The sequence below is a fragment of the Emydura macquarii genome, unplaced genomic scaffold, assembly GCF_026122565.2.
Source record: "Emydura macquarii macquarii isolate MOO-44397 ecotype Brisbane River unplaced genomic scaffold, CSIRO-AGI_Emac_v2 contig_2768, whole genome shotgun sequence".
In the NCBI taxonomy this organism is placed as follows: Eukaryota; Metazoa; Chordata; order Testudines; family Chelidae; genus Emydura; species Emydura macquarii.
The window spans coordinates 46,890,424-46,915,521 of NW_027132905.1; the positions used below are offsets into that span (position 1 = coordinate 46,890,424).

The following is a 25,098-nucleotide window of genomic DNA, read 5'->3' on the forward strand; positions in this document are numbered from 1 at the left end:
CCGCGGAGCCCCCCGCCCCCGCCCCTGCCCCACTTCCGGGCTGCGCCCCCCCACCTCTCCCCTGGGCAGCCCAGCCCAGCCTACCCAGCTCCTCTGCCGGCGCTGCACATTCCCCCACTGCCTCTCGCCTCGCTCGCACACCCCCGTCTCCTCCTCCTCGGCTGTGGGCAGCCCTCCTGCCTGCCTCCCGAGCCGGGCGCATCGGCTGCTCCCTGCCCGTCCCGACTCCAGAGCCGAGGAGCTGCAGACAGGTAGGCAGCGCCTCTCTCCTGGCCCCCCCTGCCCTGGCAGCTGGGCTCAGAGTCAGCCCTTTTCTTCGGGCAGGGGGCAGGGAATGGACAGACTCTCTCCGCCTTTGGCGGGGCCCCCACCACCCACACCCACACCTTTCTTCTCCCTCCAGCCCTTCCTCCCGGCCGGCTGGAGACCTGGCGGCCAGCGCAGTGCGATGCTGCCTGGCTGGCTCTGAGAGGCTGTGAATGAAGGACTGAGCCGTGGCAGGAACACCTCAACTTCCTACGAATGCCCCCGGCCCTCGTGGCTGGCTGGATCCTTCCGCAGCTGGGTGCCTCCCCCCCCTTTGTGCCCTGGGGGGTTCAGCGCCCCTCCTTCACAAACGTGCGTTTCCCAGCGGGAAGAGGGGGGCTCCCCATCACCCCCATACCTGGGCTGCTCTCAGCAGGGTGCTCAGGATCCCAATCCCCCATGCCACTCTTTGCCCTCCTCATCTTCGGTGCATTTTAGCCTTTGCTGATTTCAGTTGCAGCTGCTGATTCTTGGGAAGTGTGTGTGTGTGTCTGTGTGTGTGTGTGTGTGTGTGTGTGTGTGTGCGGGGGGCTATCCCTTCACATCGTACTCCTGCTTAGAGTCTCCGGGACTGGGGGAAGTTGTGGCGGGGGGAGGAGAAGCTCATGCTGATCCCATGTTCCCGGCTGGTGCCCGTCTAAAGTCACTTTTAGCCAGCCATGGCTAAGCTAGGGGGAGGCAGCCAGCCAGACTTCAGCTTTCATTGTTATTACATTAGCCCTCTCCTTACTTGCATTGTTTGATTTGTTGTTCTGCCTCCCTCTGTCTGATTCTTCCCTCCCCTCCTGTATTGTTGAGTCTAGTCACTGTGGTTGCTGGAAATGCTGATACTGGGGTGCGGTGTCATCCATTGAAAGGCACCATCTATTCCAAGTCTGGTCTCTCTCTCACACACAAGGGTTTCTTAGTTATTTTATTACTTATTTCACACTCAGGCCCATTGCAAACAGGCTTCATTATCTCTGTTGTGCCTGGTTACATACAGTAACTTCTAACTATTGTCTACAGGACAGAGGCCAGTTACGTTTCTTAATGCACAGCAGAAAGGCATGGGGCTACCAGGGGTGAGCAGTAAGAACCTGAGATATTTATAGAGCACCCAACTGTTTAGGTCTAGCGATAGGTCTTTGGGCCATGATTACTGGGGTCAGTCCTTAAGATTTAATCCTCTGCTCATCCTCTTCTCCCTTCATGTTCAGAATCAGACACAGTTGCTGTTTCCCTGCTACTTTAAATCTTAGTCACTTTGGAGACTATTTGAGGTTCTGGGTCACTTTTAGATCCGGGTACTACATTCACTTTGTCTTCCTGATTTTGCTAGTTTGTTATTTCCACCCTTTATTTTCTTCCATTCAGTTGTCCAGCTCTTTTTGCAGCTCAGATTAACCACACTGTCCCATTGCTCCTAGAAGTCTCTTCAACCTGCACTTGCTCCATTGTGAAAAGTTACCAAGATGGAAAGCTTCTGTTTTCCTGGGGGTTTTTTTAAGCTAATAATTGTGTTCTCAGACACACACACACCTCTCTCAATTGCTCCCTGATTGTTCGCTAATCTTCTTCTGCTGGTGAACGTGGGGTTGTGATTCTGAATTAAATGAATTTGGCATCAGCCAATGGCTTATTAGGGCTGGTAATTCAGCATATAGCATTTATGTGACATTTATCCAATTCAGACCTGAAATCTTCCATCCACATAGAGTTTGGATGGAAATCGGTTGATATTTTCATTACATTTCCCTTTTATAAAACTATGCATTTCTCTTAGGAAATCTGATTTAAAAAATCAAAACAATCATACAAGGAATCATTTCAATATCTTGCTCTAAATGAAGTGATATATGGGGACAAATTCACCCTCTGAAATGATCAAACGTATTGGGTCAAATTCTCCTCCCAGTGTAACTCCACTGGGTGTTTTTTATCATTTGGCTGAATGCTTTTCAATGGAGCGTGCAGTGTCTTTTCCCATTGATCGGCCCCCATTTGTCACTCTGCTTTGTGCATTAAATTAGAGATTCTTCAGTGCAGTGGTGACAGCAAGTGGTGACTATATCTTGGATGCTAATCTCAGACTCATTGCCATTTTAATCTCATTATTGGCAAGAGGGGACCCTGTTTGATAGCGGGTCGCACATTCTCTCACCAGTGCTGGTTGTGTCAGCTGCTTTGTGATGTCTCAGGGGGAAAGCAGAGCAGAGGGTACTGCATATTCATCCAGGGGTCCCTCTTCCATTTCCATACCGTGTCCTATCTGTCTGTTCCACCCTCTAGGGCTTGGTCTACACTTACCTTGGCAACTCGGCGGCAGCTGACCGGAGTTACACAAACTACACAAAAAAACGTGTGTAACTCTGGTCAACTACTCTGCTTCTGTTCTGCGCGCCGTCTTCACTGCACTGTGTGATGGGAACCATGTTCCTGTCGACGCAGCGCTACGCCACTTGAGGAGGTGGTTTTAGTATGCCGACTTCTGGATCGATTGAGCGGGTCTACACTGACCGCTCAGTCAATCCAGATAAGTCAATCTGACGGCGGTCAGTGTAGACATAGCCTAGGATAGTGGAGTCCCAGCCCTGCAACCCTCTTGCTTCCTCTGAGTGCCATAGTTCCGCTGAAGTCAGTCAGGCTACTCCCATGTGTAAGAGCTATTCCCAAGAGTATGGGTTGCAGGATGAAGGTAATAGGAAGGCCAGGCCCATCTCTTGGGGAGATCAGAGCATTGCAAGGCGTCCAGCACCTCGCAGAGCCAAAGTGTAAAATCCTGGAGGCTAGTGGTGACCTGATGGCAGACCTCCTGCAGTATGAGAGCCACTGAAGATGGGATTTCGTTAATAGCATTACACGTATGAAACGGCGTCTCTCATCAGGTCCCAGGAGGGCAGCTTGTGGCGTGCTACGTGGAGCTGGCTGTTAAAAGAAAGCGATAGCAGGGCCTCGTGGTTAAGCCAGGAGGCAGGATTCTGTTCCCAGCTCTACCATTGACCTGCAGTGGCAAGCCACTAAAACCAACCTTTTCCAGTGGTTGCTGATTTTCGGGGCTAAGCTTGAGACACCGTGGGCCTGAGTTGCAGAGGGGATGAGGCAATCAAAACCCCAGTGGGAGCTGTGGGTGCGCAAAACCCTAGAGGCCTGATTTGCCATAGCCTGCACTTTGTGCAGTCCTTCATGCCGGTGTGAAGTGAGCCCGCTGTGGATGTAAAACCCCGCCAGATTGGAATGGTAGCTTTCTATGCTCGCTTTGCATGGGGGTTAGTGATGCGCTATGGTGCAGGACAATGGAGAGTCATGCCCCTTTAAGGTGTCTTGGGTTGAGCATGCAAAAAGGAGGTACCTGGAATTAGGTGGCACTTTTGAAAATGTGGGCTTTACCTTCTCTGTGCCTCTCTCCATCCATTAATACAACAGGGGAAACCCTAAGGAGCTGCCTCTCAAGTACATTGCGCTGCTAATGTCTGTATAGCACTCTGAGATCCTCGGAGGAAAGGGGCCATGGCAGTGCAAAGCATTTACATTAGACAATGTGGATCAGGCGGCAGGGACGGACCATCTCTGCCATCTAAGCTCAGTAGGAGGCTGCATAGTGGCGGGCAAAATTTTAGGCGTTACTGAGTACGATGCAGGTAGCCTTGAAGTGTGACCGGCACGTATTTTCCTGTTTGTCTAGGGCAGCAAAATTCCCAAAGCCCATCCAGTCCTGTGTCGGAGTTCCAGACTTTCCAAAATCGCAATATAGGCCAAACTCAGCCCTCATGTAAATGGGATCAATTTTCCATGAACCCAAGGGGAGCCGTGAGCACTTAAGGCATTGCTATATTTGGCCCCGTGACTTTCTTTAGTGTAACGGTTTTTGCAGTAACTGTAAAATGCAACACAGAGTTAAATAACGATGGTATGAGAGAGAGAGATTATTCTAGCTAGCGGAAGGTGCAGAGGAGAAGGCTCTTTCACCGAATTTGGTGAACAGAGACAAGGAGGAGCCCAGGGGTGGGCAAACGAAGGGAGTAGGGTGGGGCTCAGAGAGGGGAGTGAGGAAAGTTGGAGCAAGTTCACAGACAATTTGAAAAAGGAGGAGGGCAGTTGTAAAGTGGATCCTGAAAGGATGGAGTTATGTGAGCAGGCGTTTGTGCTGCTTTGTCTGCATGAGCTATTTGTGAAAGAGGATGCCTGGGCTGACAGCTCTGGCGCAGAAACTGTCCTGACAGAAAGCTCTTTAAAAAAGTGGGCGACTGGAAAGTGCAAGAAATGCTCAAAGCCAGGGAGGAGGCAATGGACATGGGGCAGGGAGGCAGTGTTTGGGATGAGTGCATAGAGGTTGGGGGTCCTTGTGAAGTGGCAGGGGCCCTGGTCCCTGAAAAACATCTGGGTCTCTCTGCAGACTGTAGGTGAAGTTCCCCAGCACATGCCTCCAGAAATAGAAAAACAGATGGAGAGAGCCCCAGCAGGGAAGAGAAACCTCATTTATCTGCACAATGCCATTCTCCTGACTCCAGCCCACTCGCTGTATGTCTGCTAACACAGAATTGACCAATTCTAGTCTCCTCCTGGCCCTTCATAGACGATCCATCAGCGCATGGATCTTTATTTACAGTCAGCCTGGCACGGGAGATTGGAATTCATTGTCCGTCAAGTCTGCCGTGCGTGCACACACACACACAACGCACACAGATGATGAGAGAGACACATGTAGGCAAACGTACATTTGGTCTAGCTCTGAAGCGTATGTTCCTCTGTCTGGAGCGCAGTGAGATCAGTACACTGTGGTACTCCCACAGCGAATCAAATTCATTAAAGCCACGGATAAATCTGGCCCAGAGTTTCTGTTCAATCCATTTTGATTCAGCCCTGGAGCCCACAAGCTGGTTCCTCTGTGCCGTGTGACTACCAAGAGTCCCAACTTTCTTTGTTCATGGGCTCAGAGCTCCCTCCTGCTTCCCTTCCCTCCCACCCCACTCCGGCGTATCCCCACTTCTCCAGATATGGAGTGGGAGGCAGGAGGTGGGGGGGATTGTCAGGTATTTGAATTAATTTGGTGATGGTCTGATATCTTTGCTTTATCCACACAGGAAAGTGAGCACAGGCAGCAACAGGACAAACTTCTCCCCCCAGCTGCTCCTCCAATGTGCCCCAAGGAACCATATTTAAGTTGGGGGTGGTTACAATTTCAGAGGCACAATAAGTCCTTGGTTTCTCTGCAGCGACTACAAATGAGAGAGCACGTTGGTGGTTTTTGTGTTATGGATGCCTGCCTACTGGGAACTGGGCTGAACTCATGTCCCATATCGAATCACCAGAGAGCAAGTGTGAAAAAAGCGGGGCCCTTTTTTTTTTAGGGGGTGGGAGGGAGTAGAGTTGCTTGTATAAGACAAAGCCCTAATGTTGGGATGATCCCAATAATACCAGGACGTCTGGTCACTTCAGCATAATAAGCTACTGAACTGCCACTACTAATCCGACTTGGATTCAAACTGGTGACCTAGAAATGGAAAGCTCTATATCCCGTTAATAACCCCCAAACCATCCTGTCTGCATGGAGTGTAGTTTTAGGACTAGTAACAGGCTTAGTAATGTTTGCTTGGGACACTTCACTCTGTTAGCAGGTGTTGATCCTACTGGGAATGTTAAGTGGGTCCTGCTAACTCACTGAAATGGGTGATCCATTACCCTGCCTGGATATAGGGGAGGGTAGGGGTTGTTCTCTAGAGGAAAGAGGAGCTAGGGTGTGGGCTGTGCAGCACTGAGGGAGGAACCATGGGGGAACTTTATAATGTTTGTTGATTAAGCCAGACCCCGGAAGGGGATGAATTTTGGTCTCTACACTGTGTGCAACTTTGTTTCAGAGCTGGCTGTGGAAGGCATCTCCTTGCAGGGCCAAATTCCACTCTGACTTATGCCCCATGTGAACCCACTGAGGTCAATGCAGAATTTAGCCTGTTCTAAAGAGAGTGGAGTGGAGGTGTCACTATGATGCCGGCTTCTGTGTCTCTGAAACGCACAGCACATGGGACTTTGCGCACCTTGCTTGCACCATCAGGAGAGAGGCTATGCCGTGGGAGGAGGGTTGGGAGCCAGACAGGCTGCAGATGGGAAAAGCAGCAGGGGCAGGCGGGAGGGGATGCAGACTGGTGCCAGAAACTAATGGATTTCTGTGTGTAATGTGAAGGATGGCGCAGATGGGAGGGGATGTGCAAGGAAAAAGGGTTGGACCCAGGGAGATGGGAAGTCCGGATCTGGGCATACGGCTGGGTGATGCAGAAAAGGATGCACTATATGGAGGGGTCCCAAATTCACAAGGGGCATTGTAGGAGTTATCCTCTAATGGAGCAGCAGTTCCATTAACTCAGGGCAGCCAGAATTCATGATTTTGTCCTTCGAGCCATGCAGGCAGGACAGGAGCATAAACCCTTCTGAGCTCCTCTGATGACAAGTGCTATATAATATAACGCATTTATTAACTGCATTGTTATTGCAAATCGGTGCCCTCTTCCCTATGCCCGCAGACCTAGTGCAGAGCGGAAGTTGCGCTCTGGCCCCTGCAAGACTCCAAACTGTATCATGCCTGCCGGGCAGCTCCTAGGTCCGGGGAGTGCATGCTGCATTTCCCTGTTTAATGAAGAGCTGCGTTTAGCCCCGCAGGGGTTTTCTGCATCTCATTCTTTGTCATCAGGTCTCCAAAAGAGTGCACGGCTGGGCTAATGTTCATGTGAGAGCAAAGGGCCTGTGGCTGCCCTAGTGATTGTGATGTGAGGCCTGGGATGGAGCAGCCTGTTTAATCCACTCCTGGCACCTGCTGTTCCTTCCACTGGCACCCTCTCATTTCTCCAGTGGATGAGAAGGTGAGACACTGTTCAAGTTGCCACGGTCCAACTGGTTTGCTCCAATTAAAAAAAAAAGATGAAAATGTTCTGGACACAGATAAACTGTTTTTGCTCAGCAATTTATTGTTTCACTGGCCTTGAAGTGGGAACTGCAGACACTTTGCTAAATGGAGTCCAAGTTGTAACTCTCTAGCTTTTGCATGAACCAAGGGAGCCTCTGGTGAAATGCTATTTTATAGCATTACTCCTTTGGCAAATAAGATATTCTGGTGCCTCCTAAAACAATGCTCAGACAAGCAGCTTTCCTCATTTATTAGCAGTGGAAGAAAGTGACCTGAAATAAAGGCACAGGTGCTGTTTACACTAATACTGCTTGGGCCTGAACTTCAAGGTTAGGGGGCTTTTCCCAATGGGGAGAGGGGTGGAGAAGTACAGAAGGGCTATGCTTCTGGTTTGCCTCCTTCCACTCTCTAAACACCTACATGGAGTAACTGTAGGAAGGAGCTTTCATTGACTTCAGTGGAGACACTCTGGATTTACACCAGATTTGGGTCATATTGTCGGCTTCATGAAGCAGCGGTGGGGCTGGCATCCGAGGAGATGCTAGCTGGTCCCCTCTCCTCTGCTTTTCCTTTCATGCTGACTCTAGCTGGACAATCAATAGAGACTGCCTGAAATGTGAAGGGTTAACGGCTGCGGTGCAGTGGTCTGAGGTTTAGCGATTTCTGGCGTGTATATCCTGATATTAGGGGCTTTGTCTTATATATGCAACTATACCCTCCCCCTGAAAAAGTGTCCTGATTTTTCACACTTGCTATATGGTCACCCTACTGTGAGCAAGGGGAATGAATCAGGAGTGAAGAGGATGGGCGGAGGAAAGACGTGGGAGCTCTGCTCTCCCCAAGAGACAGTTACTCCTCTGTGATCTAGTTTTTGTGACCGTCTCATATTAAGCTGAGTCCACCCGGACTGATGTCAGCCCCGGAAGCTTTTGTTGTGGGCTAACCCAGCAGCTGAGGTGAAGAGCTGTGGTTAAATTCTGGAGGTGGTATTGTTCATGTTCACATACAAGAACAACCCCAGCTTCCTTGAGATCAGTGTCCCCGCGGATTGTGCGTCACATTGCCTTATCCAAACATGTGCATTGCCCAGACTCTGGGGAATCAGCATTCTTAATTTCTTGGGGATGGAATAATGGCACCTCTGTCCCACAGCAAGAGGTGTGGCTTAAGAAATATTCTTAATGGGAAAAGATTTGGGTGGAGGTGGGGAATGAGAAGATATATATGATCAGGGATGAGAAGCCCATAAATTGATTGTATAATGGTCTGAAGACCCATCTTCGAACAAAAAATCGAGCACTAAAGAAGCCACCTGAGAAATCTGAATACAAAGACAAGCAAATAATATTACTTTGCACTTGCCATTCCATCTCAGGATCTCAAAGGGCTTTACTGACCTAACAAGCCTCCTGACATCAGTGACACAGTAGCCCCATTTCACAGATGGGGAAACTGAGGCAAGGAGAGGTGAAGTGACTTGCCCAAGGCCACAGAGAGAGTCTTTGGCAGAGCAGGGAACAGCACACAAGAACAGCGGCCCAGTCTACTCTGCACATGAGACAGCACTCCCACCTTTGTCAGTCCAACAGAGCTGACAAGAAGCATTTGTCTGCTGCCTAGCTACCCTTCAGTGGAACACGTCCAGGGTTTACCTGGACCCTGCTTTGCTTTAGCTTCCCTGGTGTGGCGTGTACTGGGCTCCTGGTAGCACCTCTTGAGCTGCGCGGGTCCATCGCCTGCCCTGCAAGGCCAGCATCTGCTTCCAGTTCTGTTCATCCTGACATCATTCAAGGAAGCCAGCTGTGAGGAGGCTCAGAATGCCAATCTGGCTGGCAGGCAGAGACAGCAGGTGCTGGTGCTGGGCCTGCCCCACCACTGCTCGTAGGAGCCAGGATGGCATCTCCAGCCCCTCGGATGGCAGGAGGTGAAAGGGAAGGGTAGGGAGCTAGTCAGAAATCAAAGGGAAGCATCACCATTGATTGATTACCTTCATTTGCACATGAAACTGGACCCTCTAGTCCCCTACAGGCCTTGCACATGCCGCTGTAACAGGACGAGGTAACTAAGCAGAGAGTCATTCATTGCCAGCCTTGGGCATCTTCACGCTCTGTTCTCATTCAGTCCTGAATCTTGGCCTTCCTCCCACTCCATACGGCTTCAGCCCTGGCCTCCCCCACCCTCCATGTTCATTCAGTCCCAAGGACCCTCCTCGTTTGCTGCCCTCCTTTGCGCTTGGCCTTGCCTGCATGTTCTAGTTATTGAACCCTGGTGTCCCAGGAGATGGGAACTGGGGTGAGCAGCAAACGTGAGCCCTGGACTCCAACTTCCCTAGAGAACAGGGCTTTTCCTGTCCGACGAGGTTTGGTTTTTAGAGCAAATGGGCCTGACGCTCGGTTTGACTGAAATCAAGACATTGCTTATTTACCCCAGCTGAGGAGCTGGTCCAGGGACTCTAGCCAGCCTCGAATGCCCTCTTTACTCCTTCTCGGACTCGCTCCTTATTCATGTGAACTCAGCGTTCTCCCAACAGGAGACTGTATCACAGACACAACAGTGGAGCGAGTGTTTTCTCACATAACAGGCTCAGTGATCAAACAATGTCTTTCCTTTGGCTATTTTTCTAGATGCGAGGTTTTGCGACGTGCAGGATCTGCAAGGAGTGCATCCTCTTTGCAAGGAGGAGACATGGGAAGGGCTGAGTCAATTCAGCATGTGATGATCCTGCCTTCGGGGCACCCTTCTTTTCTGCTGCTCACCCTCTTAAATCAGCAGTGTGGCCTAGACCCTAGAGGCAGAGTGAAGGCATGAGCGTCAGGGGACCTGGATTCTTTTCCTAGCTCTGCCACTTGGAGACATTGGCCAAAATACTTGGTTTTTTAGTGTCTCTCCCTGCCTCTCAAATGGGGATCACAACATTTGACAGTCTTTGCCAGGCACGTTGAGAATCTCAGATTAAAGCCGCATTCAATGGAACTGAAAGGCAGAAGATTTCAAACTGATAAAAGGAGAGGCTTTTTTGCATAATGCACTGTTGACCAGTGGAACTCCCTGCCACAGGATATCATGGATTCCAAGAGCTTAGCAGGGTTCAGACTAGGATGAGACACTTATATGGCTAATAAGAACATCCAGTGTCGTGTTGTTAAGGGTTAAATACCGTTCTCCAAGGCTAGAGTGCAGCTGGGGGATCAGCAAGTGTGTGTTTAAAGGGCTAATCTCAATCCTGGAGAATGGGAGCAGGGCAGGTAGAAGGGGTTTTTTGGGCTCTACAAGGCCTGACTACTTTGAGCCTGATGTTGGTTATATGTTCATCTCAGGTGTGGCGAGGCGTCCAGCGGGATTATGGCATCTTCCTCCAGCTCCTTGTCTCCCTTCTTTTTCTTCTGTGTCCTGATTCTTTCTGACATCTGCCCAGCGGGCTCCCTGGACCCTGGCACCAAGGACAAAAACACCCCCGAGAATAACAACCATCTTCAAAACCAGCAGCAGTGGCAGCATCCGCCCCGAGCAGGGCACCAGCGCAAGCATGGCATAGCCAAGAACGACCGGGCCCATGGCCTGCCTTCCAGAGGGCAGGTGTCCGGAGAGGAGGCCCACAGGCTGGCGAGTGGGACTCCAGCAGGCGAGGACCAGGGAGCAATCCAACAGCCTGCTGCCCTGAAGCAGCAGAAGGACGTGTTTCTGGGCTTTGAGTTCCCATATCCTGAGCGGGAGAACCAGTCCCCCGGCTCTGAGAGGGGGAAGAAGCAGAACCGGGAGCACCGGCGGCACAGCCGCAGGGAAAGGCTGAAACAACACAGAGGTAGCAGAACCCTAAGGGAGCCAAAGGGCCCATGGTCTCTCGGCCACTACAGAGGGCAAAGTATGTGTGTGTGTGGGGGGGGGGGGGCAGGGGGGCTGGGGAGGGGCTGTGTGTGTGGGGGGGGGGATGTTGGTGGGGGAGGGGCAGTGTGAGTGGGAGGAGAGATGTGGAGAGGTAAGGGAGGGTGTCTGGGGGCAGTGTGTGTAGCTGGTGTGATGGGGTGGGGGGCATATGTACAAAATATGCACAAGAAGATGTGAAAACTCTGAATTGTGAAAACCTGAGATTTCATTGCTATTTTGTAAAAATGATCGGAGTTGGTGAGGGAGGGAAACCCTGAAATTTCATGGGGCTTGAGGTGGTTTTGCTTTGTTGTTGCTTTTCCTCAACCGGTCCAGTTTAGGAACAAATCTCAGCAATGTTCAAAATCTCCAGTATTGACCTTGGAACATTACCCAGAATTGGAAATTAATTCCACTCGTCATGTGGATGAAGATTGTTTCTGATTTTTTTTTTTTTTTTTTTTGCATCAGAACTTGAATTCTCCCGATTTTCAGGCAGAAACCGATTTTGCAAAGTTGTGTGAAAATGTTGCAGGTGCATTTTTAAACAAACAAAATGTTAAAATGGCTTTAATTTAACAAGAGGGCTGCTTTGCCTCTCTTTATGCACCTCATTCAGCTGCTGTAAACCAGCATGGCTCCATCAGAGCTAATGCAGCTATGCTAATTTACACCAGCTGAGAATCTGGCCTCTGGAATTTCCCTAGGCTCTCACCTCAATCTCTTTCTGCCCTCCCTAAAAGAAAGAGCATTTGGTTACTCTCTTATGGGACTGACTGCTTCATACAAGGTCTGGGTGGGAGGACACAGTAACTGGTTTCAGGCAGAAATTTTCCCAAACCATAGCACAGGCCTTGTCTTGAGAGGAAAGTTGCGCTGGTTTAATTTAAGGTGTGAATTTTTTAAACTGGTTTAGTTAAACTAGTACGAAGGTCTGTGTGCACACTCTTACATCAGTTTATCTTAAGCAGTCAATTAGGAAAAGGTTTAAACCAAACCAAAATAAGCTCTTCTCAAACTGAAATGAGGCCTGATCTGCGCTACAGAGTTAGGTTGTTGCGAGGCAACTTACATCAACCTAACTACGAAAGTGTCTACACTTAAATTTCGCTCCCGCTGACGTAACTGCCCCCCGATGCTGACTTTACACCGCTCGTGGAGGTGGACTTGAGTCACTGTCTCTGTAGTTAGGTCAATGCAGCATCAGTGCAGGCACTGCGTTGCTTACGTAGACTGTTACTGGCTCTCAGGAGCCTTCCCCCAACGCCCCACACTGACAGTACAGTCGATACAAGCGCTCGTGGTGAGGCTGTGCACAGCTGAGGCAAGGAGCAAAGTGCAGACACACACAAGCAATGTAATTACTGCAGCGGCTGTAAGTTAGGTCGACTTAATTGTGTAGTGTAGATATGGCCTCTGTGTGCACACAGTGGTTTGCACTGGCTTAACTATATTGGTTTAAAACTGATTTAAGTTCAACTGGGTCAGCTTCATAATAAAGGTGGACTACTTAAAAGTGCTCAGTGCTAGCCTTGCTCTACTCCTTTTGACTCCAATCAGCACTGGATGAATCTCATAATATAGTTTTCAATCGGTGGCCGTGCCCTTTTTCTTTCTATGGAATTCCCATATAAACTCTTCAGGGCAGGGATTATTTTGGTCTGTTTGTACAGCACCAAGCACCAGGGCTGGGCCTCGTTGGCATTATCACCATAATAATTACTAAAAGTATGTGTCCGCCACCACTGAACTGCCCCTCTGAGAGATGGATTTAGACTGAGACGGATTTGAATTGCTTCCACCACTCCACACCTTAAATTCCAAGTGCATCTGCCACCTGGATCCAGATTCAAAGGCTGCAGGCTGTGTTGCAGTGTAACTACCCCCACGGGAAATGTCTGTTCCCTTTGGTGGCCCCTAGCAAGGAAAGGGATGAGGAAGATGACGCTATTGTCCTTGTTACCGTCTGTAGGCAAAGGCCCTGGCCCTGGGCCCAGCTCTCTGTATAAGAAGCCTGAAAGCACTGAGGGGCAGTTTCAAAATCTGCAGGTGGAGGAATCCACGGATCTGTCTCCCACCGTGCTCCTCCTTACCTCGCTGGAGACAGCAGCTTCTACTGAAGAACCACCAGCTCTTCCAGCCACGTCCCTTCGGCCCCAGGTAAAGGTGCATCTGTTAAACACACTGGCCCCCACTGCAGCACTCTGAGACTTTCTGGATGGACTTTTCAAAGGGGCCTCAAGGAGTTAGGTGCTCAGCTCCCCAAAGTTGAGCTCTGTTGTGGTGTGGAGGCTAATGGTGGCTGGCTCTCCCCACCTGGAGACAGCAGGATCCTGGGGAAGGAGGCAGGTAGCCATTGATCAGCTCTCTAATGAAAAACACCCTCTACCCACCCAGAGTGAGACCCTAAGACCTCCCTGTGAACTACACTTCCCTCCTACCCCTTTCAGGCATCTCCTTGCCCCGTGTGTCGTCTGACCTAAAAAGCTCCCCTAAAAAGGGCAGTTCCTTTCCTTGGAGACACCAGAGCATCTCACGCATGAAGATCTCCTCACCCCTGCTAGCCACTCCCCTTCCCACAAGCTCCCAGGCTCCCCTGACATGGAATGAGAGCTCTCTTTGGGAGACAGTGTGTCCCAGTGGATCCAGTATGGGCCTAGGAGCCAGGAACTCCTGAGTTCTCAGCCTGCCACTGACTTGCGCTGTAGCTGCAGGGTAGGGTTTTCAGGAGCACACAGCATTGACCGAACAGCTCCCGTTGAGGTCAATAGGAGTTTTATCCTTGCCTTCGAAGGCAAGAGAGCGAGGCCAGCGCGGAACACTTTAGAGAACCCCACACTTCAATCGTCTTTGTTTCAGATTTCCCAATCTGCAAAAGGACGGGGAAATCCCCATTTCTGGGGGGATTAGTGTCCTTAAAGCACCCGCTGAACTTTGCCTGCGGGGCACTCCAGAATTGCAACCTATTCACGGCCTTGCTTCTTGTCGTCTTCAGGTCCGTGCCAGGCAAGAAGGGGACGTGATGCCCACACTGGATATGGCTCTGTTTGACTGGACAGATTATGAAGACCTCAAGCCAGAAATGTGGCCGTCTGCCAAAAAGAAAGGTATCCAACTTCCTGGGGCCTGCTGTTCATACCTGTACCTTCCACCATCCCTGGAAGTCTTGGAGTACCCAGCTATCCAGGAAACAGGGGTGTGTGTGGGGGGGGGGGCAGGGAGGGGAGGATATTAGGAGAGAGAGCCCAAAAATGTAAAGTTGTCTCATTGCATCAATTAGATTGTGCAGCTGATTATACCTAAAACACCCCTGCCAAACTGTACTCCTGTCAAGAGGAGGATGCACATTTTAGGTTTATAATCTTCCGTGCAAATACACATCACAGACCTTTCTCTCTTTCCATGCAACACTCACCAAACCCTAGGCCTACCACAAAGGGCATTTGGATGGCGCAAGACATGGATTTGCAGGCTTCTTCCTTTTATGTTATTATCTGACACAAATCCTCCTCTTGTCTGTTCAAATCTCCATATCTCTGCTGTATCGAGTGATTTATCTGCTATTTTCGGCTTAACTGGAAAGAGTTTTAGTGTCAATGGCTAAGGATGCTGTGATCATTTTCCAAGAGCTAATGCACGACTCTAGATACTGAAAGTATTGTTTTTATAACTATCTCAGTTAGCTGTGGCTGATTCTTTAGGCTCCCACTAAACCCTTCCTCTATCCATTTGTATTTCATGTTCTGGGAGCAATTGGCTCTTAGTTGGTCCAGAAGATGTGGTTTGGGTTAGGCTCAGGGTGAGGGAGATTTCAATAAGCAGCAAAGTCTGTGTGGAGCAGGGATGAGACTGAACTGTAGACGTTTGGAGCCGGATGCGAACTTTTCTCTGAAGTGTGAGGCTGTTTGGATTTAGGGATGGTTTGGTTCTGGGGCTACCTCTAGGAAGGAGTGATGATCTCGGAAGCTTTCAAAGACCTCTTGCTCCACGTGAGCAGTGGGGGTGCTGGTTGTTTGGAATAGTGAGAGGGAATATGGGAGAAGGTCGAAGTAGTTTAGCACCTGCTAAAGAAATGTTCCAGCACCCCTGGGCTGGTGAAGTAGTAACGATTTCTATAGCGGGGGTGCTAAGAGCCATTGAACCAAACTGTAAACCCCATAAACAATGGAAACCACTTAAATCCAGGGGGTGCAACAGCACCGTGTACCTCCCCCCCCCCGCGCATCCCTATTTCCAGCACCTATGCACCAATCCAGACCGCAGGGATCCAGGGAAGGTATAGGGCACTGGAAACCATACTGTCCATTGAATTCCATCACCTTATTTGCTCTTCTCCCTAGAGAAACCCCGTAGTAAGAGCCCCGGCAGTGGGAATGAAACCATGGCAGCTGAAGGAGAGCCATGTGACCATCACCTTGATTGCCTCCCAGGTGAGCACCAGCCTCACAAAACCGAATTCATTCATTGCAGAGAGGGCTGCAAACCCTGGAGTTTGAAATCCAGACCTGAATTCTGTGGCGGGGGGATGAGGTGTGACATCCACCTCTCGTTCATCATCATTTTGGGAAATGGGGGCTGTGCAGAGGTGAGCACGGAGCCTGCTGTGGGCATCCATGTTCTGAGCATGACCTGGAGGAATTCCTGCTCAAGAGGGGTGTAGGGGAGGAGATGATTCAACTGCATTCTCTCTCCTCTGACCGTCTCTTGATGGCTCGCTCACTGTGTTGGCAGGATCCTGCTGTGACTTGCGTGGGCACCTATGCAAACCACACAATCGAGGCCTTAACAACAAATGTTACGATGACTGCATGTGCACTCCAGGTGAGTTCAGCTCGGCGCTAGTGGGAGACCTCCAAGTCCTTGTGTCCTACTTAACGCTGGTTCAGTGGCTAGCTACAGAGGTTAAAAAGAGGCAGTGGGGTCTAGTGGTTTGGGAACCAGGACTCCTGAGTTCTAATCTTGTCTCTGCCATTAATTTACTGCATGTCCATGGTCAAGTAATTTAATTTCTCCATTTCCCCATCTGTAAAATAGCGAAATTAATCCCTTCATACCTGTCTCACCGGAGGAGTATGAGCAATAATCCATTAATGTCTGTAAGAGGCTTTGAAGATGCGCAATGCTATATACTTTCTAGGGAGATTTTGTAGCAAGATATGCTAGACCCAGGACCTTTTTCAAACATGATGATGTCATAGATTGGCCTCAGAAGGATGTTCCTAGGGAAATCCCAGTGGGGCTGCGCCAGGTCCTGTTTCATGTTCAGGCTGATTAAGTTAATGCCAAGTATGCATGCCATACAGTATATCGATATCCCAAGAGACATGGTGGTAAGATAAATTTGGACTTGGACGAAGCTCTGATCATATGTGGTTTTCTTATGGGGGAACTGAACGGCTTGGGGGGATTGGTAATGAAATACACAACCTTTCCCCTCTTGGTAGACAGGTCTGAATGCAGCTCAGAGCAGCGGTATCCAAACCCGAGTGCCATCTGCCCAGTGACATCAGAAGTTATGTCTCCGGGCAGAGTTCCTCTGGGCTGCATCCGCTGGCTCCCTGGACGCCTTTGAGGAACAGTGGATGCTGTCCGGGGTTCTCCGCTCGGTGTCTGCTTCTGGATCCCTGCTTTTGAGCCTGTGATCCTCACTCCTGTCCCTCCTATAGACTTCACTGGGCTTGGATCAGGCCCACAGTCACTGCTGTCAGAGGCCTCTACCTCCTCTCATGAAGCTTAAGAGATATAAGTAGCAATATGTTCATGGGAGCTCCCCAGCCATTGCTGCTATCATCACCACACATTAATCTACAGTAATTTCCCAGTGGAGTACAGCCTACAGGACTAGCCTGCTTGCTTGCACATATATACCTTTCCTTATGGATTGAAGTATTGCTGTTTTATTATAATAGTCACATTAAAGTATTACAGCTGTTATTCACGGTACCTTACAGGCCACATCCTGTGTGAAAGCTAAGGCAGTCAACATACATGTTCGGGACCTTTGGCCCAGATAAGTAATGATGAGTTAAAGGATAAGGCATATATGGTTATACCCTTTACTCTAGATAAGTCAGGAGGCAATAAGACAGGAGGGCTGCCTCAGTTTATACCCTTAATAAACTTCACAGGTATGCCACAAAACCCACAGAGAGGGCCAGAAATAACAAAGGTGAGATGAGCGAACCATCTGGAAAGAATATGGATATGTCATTAATACGCACGAACCTGCCAGCCTATAGAATAAGTGTACCCTAATTTGGGGGTGAAGAAGCCAAGTTTGGACTTTGAAGGAGGACCCCTATTGTTCAGGGTATAAAAAGGGGCAAGCCATGTTGCCTGGGTGCAATTGTCTGCTGCTTCTCCTTTAAGCTTCTTCTAGTTAGTGTTTAAGATCTTTTGTTCTTCGTTCATACTTAGTATTATTTGTAGTGTGAGTCTTAGCCTTACAGCTCTTAGCTCTCAAGCACTGTCTAGCTCTCCACCCCTCCACCCAAGAGTTGAGGAATTGGACATTTCTTTCAACCAGGTCATCAGGGGAGGGTGTGCGTATATTAATCCAAAGCGTACCGTAGAAATATACATAGCACGTGTCTTTAGAATAAGACTGTAACCCTACCCGTTATCCAGCTGATAATTCATTTTCTTTTAATCAGTCATTTGTCTATCATTTTATGTTATCCTAATAAAAGCGTATAAAATTATACCGATTCGGTTATCAGTGTGAGCATTCCTGTCATGCACCCTGGAGGTCCCTGTAAAAACTCTTCTGGAGCCTGATTCTGGGACTAGAACTTCATTATCTTCTGATCAGATCAATGGGTGAGCCTATAACTCCATTCAAATGACTAAGCACCCAGAAATCAGGCAACAAGAGATCACTTAGACAGTCATGGAAAGTAATAGGTGGCGACCTAGCGAAACTTCCATAAAATGCACTGACAACAATAGGGAAAATCCATAGACCTTTCAGAAGAGCCTGTGAAACACTTTACCTGCACCAGTGAAATCCCAGCCATAAACAAACAGATGTAACCTTTAATTAATGAGCTAAAGAGTATCTAATACAAGAGCCAAGAAAACAATAATCAACCCTGCAAGGTCCAACATAGGTGATGGGACTTCTCTGGAGTTCCCGTTTCAGTGGATTCTGCCACTGCCTCTCTCTGTCACCATGAGTCTCATGTCCTCCCTGCTGAGATTGCCTCCACTTTCTCTACTGTAAAATGGGTATCTGTCTATTCCCCTGAAAAATCTATTTGCCAGTACACACCCAGACTCAAATACGATTCCATGGGTGTGCATGCACACGCACACCCAGAGTGCTCCCCAAAGCAGTTAGACCATCTCACGCTCGTCATCTGTGTCTTCTGTACAGGGCTGCGTTGCTATGCCAAATTTCACCGGAACCGAAGAGTGACCCGGAGGAAAGGGCGGTGTGTGGAACCAGAGTCGGCCAGCGGTGATCAGGGATCTTTCATTAACGTGTAGAAGGGGGTGGAGATTCATTTCCAGCCTAGGGGGTCAGGGACGAGTTATTTATAACTAGCAGGGGGGAGGGCTGGGGAAAATGTCAACCAAATGATTGAAGCTACAGGCTCTGAACATGTGGGGCCCATACAAGACTGATTCTGGTAATATTCAGCCTTTTCTCGCCCAGGACATCTCTCCCATCTCACTGGGGCCCCTCTCCCATCTAGTAGAGTGATTGTGGTCCCCTGGCACCTGTGCATGAGCCCATGGGCTGAGAACCTTTTGAAACAGGGGCGGGGAGTCTTCTGTGGTCTCTACTGAGAGGGAAAGAGAATACAAGACTCTCTTCTCACTGCAGCTCACGCTGCCTCCTTTAGGTTGAATGGAAGCCAGGGCTTAAGTCTTTTGCCTTGGTTATTGCTAGAGAAGATTGGGAAGAGCATCCCTAGAATCCCAGGATCTGGGAAAGGCGGGTGAGTGTCTTTGTTCTCTCCTGCTTGGAACCTGTATGGGAGATCAGAGAGGATGACCAGGAAACTGGATACCCTGAATTGGACCATTGCATGGGACCTGCCCATTCTCTCCAGACCTGAACTTCTTGCTTTCCCTCTGGTTTATCACCCACAGCCACTCAGATTCTTGCTTCCCCACCTCGGATTATGGGGCAGTGACGCACGGCTCGGCAGTGCTTCAGTGATACAGCCTGCCATGTACTAGACAAACACCCGCCTTCGCTGGTGATGCTGTCCAGAGCCCACACTTCAGTCTCTCCTGAGGGTAATCTGGAAGATAAGAAGCAGAACTTCAACTGATGTAAATGGGTGCTGCTTCATTGACTTCAGGGGAGTTGGCCCCATTTTACACCAGCTGAAGATCTGGCCCTAAATATGTAGTTGATGAGTCACTGAATCTCCGATCTACTCCTGGCTTTGCCAGAGACTTGCTGTGGGGCCTTGGGTGCTCTGTGCCTCAGTTTCCCCTTTTGTAAAATGGAGACACCTGCCTCCCTCCTTCCACATGGGGATGGCAAGCTTCAGGTCATTCATGTTGATGACCACCTTTTCCGACCCTCAGGCGCAATGCGCTACAGCAGAGCAAAGCCTAGGTATTGCTGTTGGCAGGGGGTGCCGGTTGTCCTGCTAGGGGGACACTCTCCCTTTCAAAGGACCCACGGTTCCGCGTGCAATCTGATCCGAGTGTTTCAGGCAGGTTCGTGAGGGGACTCTTGGCAAGAGGACTCCACTGGATGCTGGTGCAGGTAGCCAAGAGGGTCCGTCCCTGGAGTCAGCATCGTGGCCTTGGGACACAGGAAGATGCTGATTTTGCTTTCACGTCCACCAGCCGCCAAGGGTTTTCCTCCCCCCTACAGCGTGCAGACTCTGAGTTCCTGAGGCTGTCCCCTCCCCATCCCTTCCTCGCTTTCCCACAGAGGATGAGCCGGTTGCGGGAGGCTGAAGCTAAACGTCTGGGCCTGCAGCTCTCACTCATTTGGTTCTCCTGGGGAGGGTTTGCTCTTTTTTTTTTTTTTAAATTATTTTAGGAGCTTTCTGGGGGAATGCAGTTTTCCTAGGGAGCAGAAGATAGTGTCTGGTGCCGGAAGGTGGGGGAGAGCTGTTCCCTTGTAGTACATCCTGTGACGTGTTGCATGTGCTTTTGATTGAAATGTAAATAAAGAGATGATAGTTATCCTTTGCCTAACTCATTCTGCTTCCTTGCCTGCATCCATCCCTGGGACAAAGCCTTTGTGAGGCTGGGGTGGTACCTACATGGACCTCTGAGGAACACCTAGGTGCTTCAGACAATAGCGCATAGGAATTGCCCTACTCTAGGGCTCCATCCAGGCCAGTATACCGTCTCCATAACAGCTGCTTCAGAAGAAGACTGGAAAACAGCTTGCACTAGGCAGCTATGGAATAACCTGCCCACAGAGCGAGGTTTCTTCCCCATTCCCAATAGCTGGAGGCTATCTTATGCCCCAAAGTATGGGGGGTTATAGCCCTTCCAATATTCTTTTTGTTGTTCTTACCATTATAACTTTGGATATGCTTGTTAGGCATGTAAATGGCCAATCCTTTCTTTTTAAATCCTCCTACATTCTTGATCGCGATAATATCTTGTGGCAATGAGTTGCACAGACTAACTACATTGTGTGGAAGAGTGGTATTGGTTAGACGGTCGGTGTCATCCTTCTCTCTGAGTCAGTGCTGAGCCAGCCCCCCCGTGTAGCGTGAAAAGGTGCTGTGGTGCCTGAGGTAATGTCTTTCGGATGTAAAACCAAGATCTCAGCCCTTTGTGCAGGAGTGAGGATATTAACCCTGGTGTCCTAGTCATGTTCCAGTTTGGGTAATTATATTCTACCTCTCTAAATTCCCTCTACTGTTTCATCAGGATATGTTGGGCTCCATCTTCTGCACTAAACGCTTGTGTAGTGATGCTATGCACTGTCATAGGAACATTTTGAAGTTATACACAACCGTTTCCACTCCCCCATGTATAGTCTGACAAAGGCCCAATAAGGACAAGTTTATGATGCTGGGTATATAATAAGAAACAGGATCCAAGTGCATCTGCCAAAAGGGATTTTGAGGGAGGAATTTAAGGAACCCTTAACACAAAATCCATGATTTGGGTGGCAGCAGAGGCGTTGTAGCATGATGTCTGTCCAAGAATTAGGATTAAAGAATGGATATGTGGGTTCAACTCCATGCACCAGGAAGAATGCAATTAGCCAACACACAGCAAGGGAAGTCTAGTCTCTCCAACAGCCCAGATTCATAACAAGGGGTGGCACCACCAAAGTTATTGCCAACAACTGGGGTTCAAAGGCAAAAGTTCTTAGCTGCTCAGTCACTTGCAGCTTTCCTAGATCTGGTCCCTGTTACGCTGCTGATGAGCATGTTCAACACATAGCTGAGATGGTGCTGCCAGGAGGCCACTTTCCAGCATGGCTGTTGCTAGCCTGGTTGTGACATGGGCTCCATTTCTAGAGTAAGCTCTGTGCGCAACCCCCCGTGCCCAGGGGAAGCCCCACCCCAGGTAGCGGTGCTCTGTGTAGATGCAGGGGGTCTGCCTGTGTAAAGCTCATTGCAGTATCTGGGCCTTAGTGTGGATTGGCTTAGTGAGTGCAAATCAGAGCCAGCTGCAAGCAGATTTAAACAGCTGCAAATGCAGTTACAAATCACTGAGAGCCCAGTGCTGTTCGGCTTTGCAAAGGGCCTCAACTTAGCTTCTGATTTCATAGATGCAATCAGCTGTGGGTGCAAAGAGCAGCATTTAGACAGCCAGCTCGCTGACTGGCAGGATTAGTTAGCTGTTGGAAGGATACGTTAGTGCCTGCAACAATGGATGCTGCTGTTCTAAATCGAAGGCTGGTGCTGGATCTATCACTCTGGTGGGGAGGAGGGGGAACGAAGTATCCCCAGCAAAAAGAGAAAATCTTTCCAAAGCAAACCATGATGTTAAGGGGATTGAATATAAAAGTTCTACCTTGAGGTGAGCTTCCAGTTGTGTGCACCCTGCTCAGCTAAATTAGTGTGAAATGGGAACGCGCCAGCCTGACTGATGCACCTGCTGGAGATAGAAAATGGCCTTCTCTGACTTACAGTGCGACTGAAGGGAACACTGTCAAGTAAAGAGCACCCCAAGCTGTTGAATTCAAGCCCAGTTTCTCAAAACCCATCACAGAGCACGGGCCCGACTTACTGCTGAGATGTGACAAAGGTCTGTAGAACTCTCCTGGGCGATGTCATTGGGAATGTGACAGCACCTACAGAAAACGAAGTGCTGCTAGGGCTGGTTACGTCTATGGGCTCTCCATTTCTCGGCCAGCATCTCCCAGCCCCACGGCGTAGTCGGTGGCTGTTATCAGAAATATCAGAGATGGGAAAATCAAAGATAGCCCACGTCTGCATGTCACTCTGAAATGCTGATTTAACAGGCGAGCTTGTGCAGATGGAGCATTCATGTAGGGTCAGCTTCTCCACTGCTGCAGGCAGGATAGGAGCTGCTCTGATGGGAGCTGGAAGGACTCCCATTCACCTCAAGGGGCTTGGGACAATCCCAAAATCAAGCATAGCCGGACTTCTGGGAGCAATTTCAAAAGTGCCCGTACTGAAGGAGAGCACACAGCGGTAATGTGAGAGAGAGAGCCGCACCTAAAATTCTGCTCCAGCCTCACACGTGGTTTGGAGCTGCTGCTCCGAGGTGAGAGTCATTGGGACTGAGAGCGAGAGGCCAGCCTGCTGATGTGACATAATCATCGCAGCACTTGCTTGCTCTGCAAATATCGCCGAACCTCGGGGATGTGCCTGTCTACAAGTGACGGTTGCCAAAATGATGAGTTAAAGGGAGATGAGGATGCTCTTTGTGAGCCCCAGGGAAGCACAAATTAAACCACTTGGGAATCACTCTCTTTCTGCTCCATAATGGGCTGAACTAATTTTAGCTTCGGGAAGGGGAGGGGGGTCTTACAGCTAATTACTCTGTCATCAAGCCACAGTGCAGGAAATTGCTTCAGTTTCAAGCCATTCACGCACTGAGCGTCTGAAGTAATGCTATTCAGGGGCTGTTTCATCAAGCGTAGAGTAAATGGTGCCATTTGTACATGGTTTCCATTAGAAAGAATCAAGGCTGATGGTTTCCTGACAGCGCCCTGCAGGAGCATATGTGTCCCTCGTCCCAAAAACTACCTCTATCAGGTACAATCAACCCCAGGGACATGGCCCATGAATTTTGTCTCAAAGCTTTTGATGAAGGCTTTTTAAGGTACTATCAGTTCCCTTCCTCGCCAAGGGAGACTTGCTCACAACCTGCCTCTGCTTTTTGGTTTCATACTGTGTGGCCGGGGATCAAGGAGTTTGTTTTCGGAGTGTAAATGTCTTACCCAGGATTCTGCAGAAATGGAAATCTTACTCCTTTAGTACAACAGAATGCAGGGCCTGATCCAAGTCCAGGGAAGTCAGTTGAGGTCTTTAACGTTGCTTTTGGCTCAGACCCTGAGCAAATAGAGAGAAATGCAAGATTAACAGCCCTGGAGGGTGCGGGTCTCTCCATCACCGCAGAACAGGTACAGGCAGCATGGGCACCAGTCCCAGCTTCCCCCATTGCCCTGCTAATGTGCTTCAACCTTGCCCTTGAAGGACCAGACTCTAGAGAGCTCAGTCTCCCTATAATACTGCACAGAAGGAAGCCATCTGAGTAATAAATGCCCAGCCCATCCGCTAGCAATTGGACTGGTACCCTCATATTTGGCAGGCCACCAAGCAGCCCTCTGATTAACACAGCTGAGCTGAGCTAGACTGAACCAGCGAGCTAGCTGTGAAGAGCTCCATATCCCACTACCGAGCTTTTGTGCCATTGGATTCTCCCTGGACAACCTCTTCCATAACTTCCTGCTTATCTTTTCCACTGCGTTTGTGTTGCTTTAGTTATCGTGGCCAGGGAACGCAACAGAGGCAGCCAGAGAGATTGCAACAAAGTCGGACAGCGAGGCAATTTACAAGGTACAAGCGAAACAAAGTAGAGAGAAAAAATACCACTGATAGGCATGAGAAACCTTCAACTGCACAATGCGTATAATGGCTCTAGTTTTTTTCAGATCCAGGGGCTCATTAAGACATTTCTGAGTCCATGACACACAATCCCTCACTGATAAGTAGGAATGAATTAACTACACAATACGCTGAAGAACAAGGGGAAGGAAAGTGCTTTATTGTATAAGCAGAAATGACTGTCTTGCACTAAATGATAATTACATCAATCCAAGGTATGGCACTCACTGTATAAACTATAATACATGCTGTCTTGCTGTGCACTGAGTGAAAGTGTTGACGGTGGCAAGAGACCTGCATATTGCTGCATCTAAATAGTACTTTTGCTTAAACTCATCCTGGAGAAGAGATTGCAACATGAGCATGGAATTTGTCTGTAGAATGACAGGATCCTTTTCTCCAGTGCTGAGATTTACCAGGCGTTGGTTGGCTACTCCACAGGGAGAGGAGAGCCCCTGACAATTTGCCCCCATGTAGTGAGCCCTCTAAGTTATCTTCCTCTCTGGTCTTTCCCCTGTGTCCCATCTTCTCCATTACCAGAGATGAAGTTTCAGATCCTCCAAGGTGCCCAACTCCCATTGGAATCAATGGAAACTAGGTGCCCAAATACCTTAGGGATTTGGTCCAAAGTCCCGGCTCTACTGAACTCAATGAGAGTTTTGACATTGACTTCAGTAGAGAGAGGATTTTTCACCCTAGAACTATAGTATGAAAATTTCCCACCATTTCTACCACCAGTTCAGCTCTTGGGATGGCTATGAAGGTGGGAGGGCTGGTGTATTATTATTATTTAATATTTATATTGCAGTAATTCCTAGAGGCCAACCAGGCCATGGTTCCAGGCTCCGCACAAACACATAATAAATGACAAATAAATAACAAATTACTTGCTGCCCTCCATGTTTTAGCCAGTGTTGTATAGACCTGCCCTGAACAGGGTTTAAATGCCACAAGGTTAATGCTTAAAATGCCATCGGTCACCCGAATTCCTGTCTGCATTAGCACCACCCACCATTGCTACCTCTGGGGGTG

The 25,098-nt window shown here is 49.2% G+C and overlaps 1 protein-coding gene across 1 annotated transcript; it reads left to right on the forward strand.

The window, feature by feature from the left end:
* The first annotated feature begins 194 nt into the window (after positions 1–194).
* On the forward strand, positions 195–20,209 carry DRAXIN (dorsal inhibitory axon guidance protein). Its single transcript, XM_067566830.1, has 7 exons — positions 195–251; positions 10,501–10,985; positions 13,020–13,207; positions 14,043–14,154; positions 15,388–15,477; positions 15,779–15,868; positions 18,423–20,209. Exons 2-7 carry the CDS (start codon positions 10,526–10,528, stop codon positions 18,533–18,535), a joined length of 1,053 nt encoding a protein of 350 aa, XP_067422931.1. The 5' UTR covers positions 195–251; positions 10,501–10,525; the 3' UTR covers positions 18,536–20,209.
* Positions 20,210–25,098: the final 4,889 nt, after the last annotated feature.

Coding starts and splice junctions, on each gene's coding strand:
- DRAXIN (XM_067566830.1), top strand. CDS start 10,526: ATGGCATCTTCCTCCAGCTCCTTGTCTCCCTTCTTTTTCTTCTGTGTC. Junction 14,155..15,387: donor GCCGTCTGCCAAAAAGAAAG/GTATCCAACTTC, acceptor TCTTCTCCCTAG/AGAAACCCCGTAGTAAGAGC. Junction 15,478..15,778: donor TCACCTTGATTGCCTCCCAG/GTGAGCACCAGC, acceptor CTGTGTTGGCAG/GATCCTGCTGTGACTTGCGT.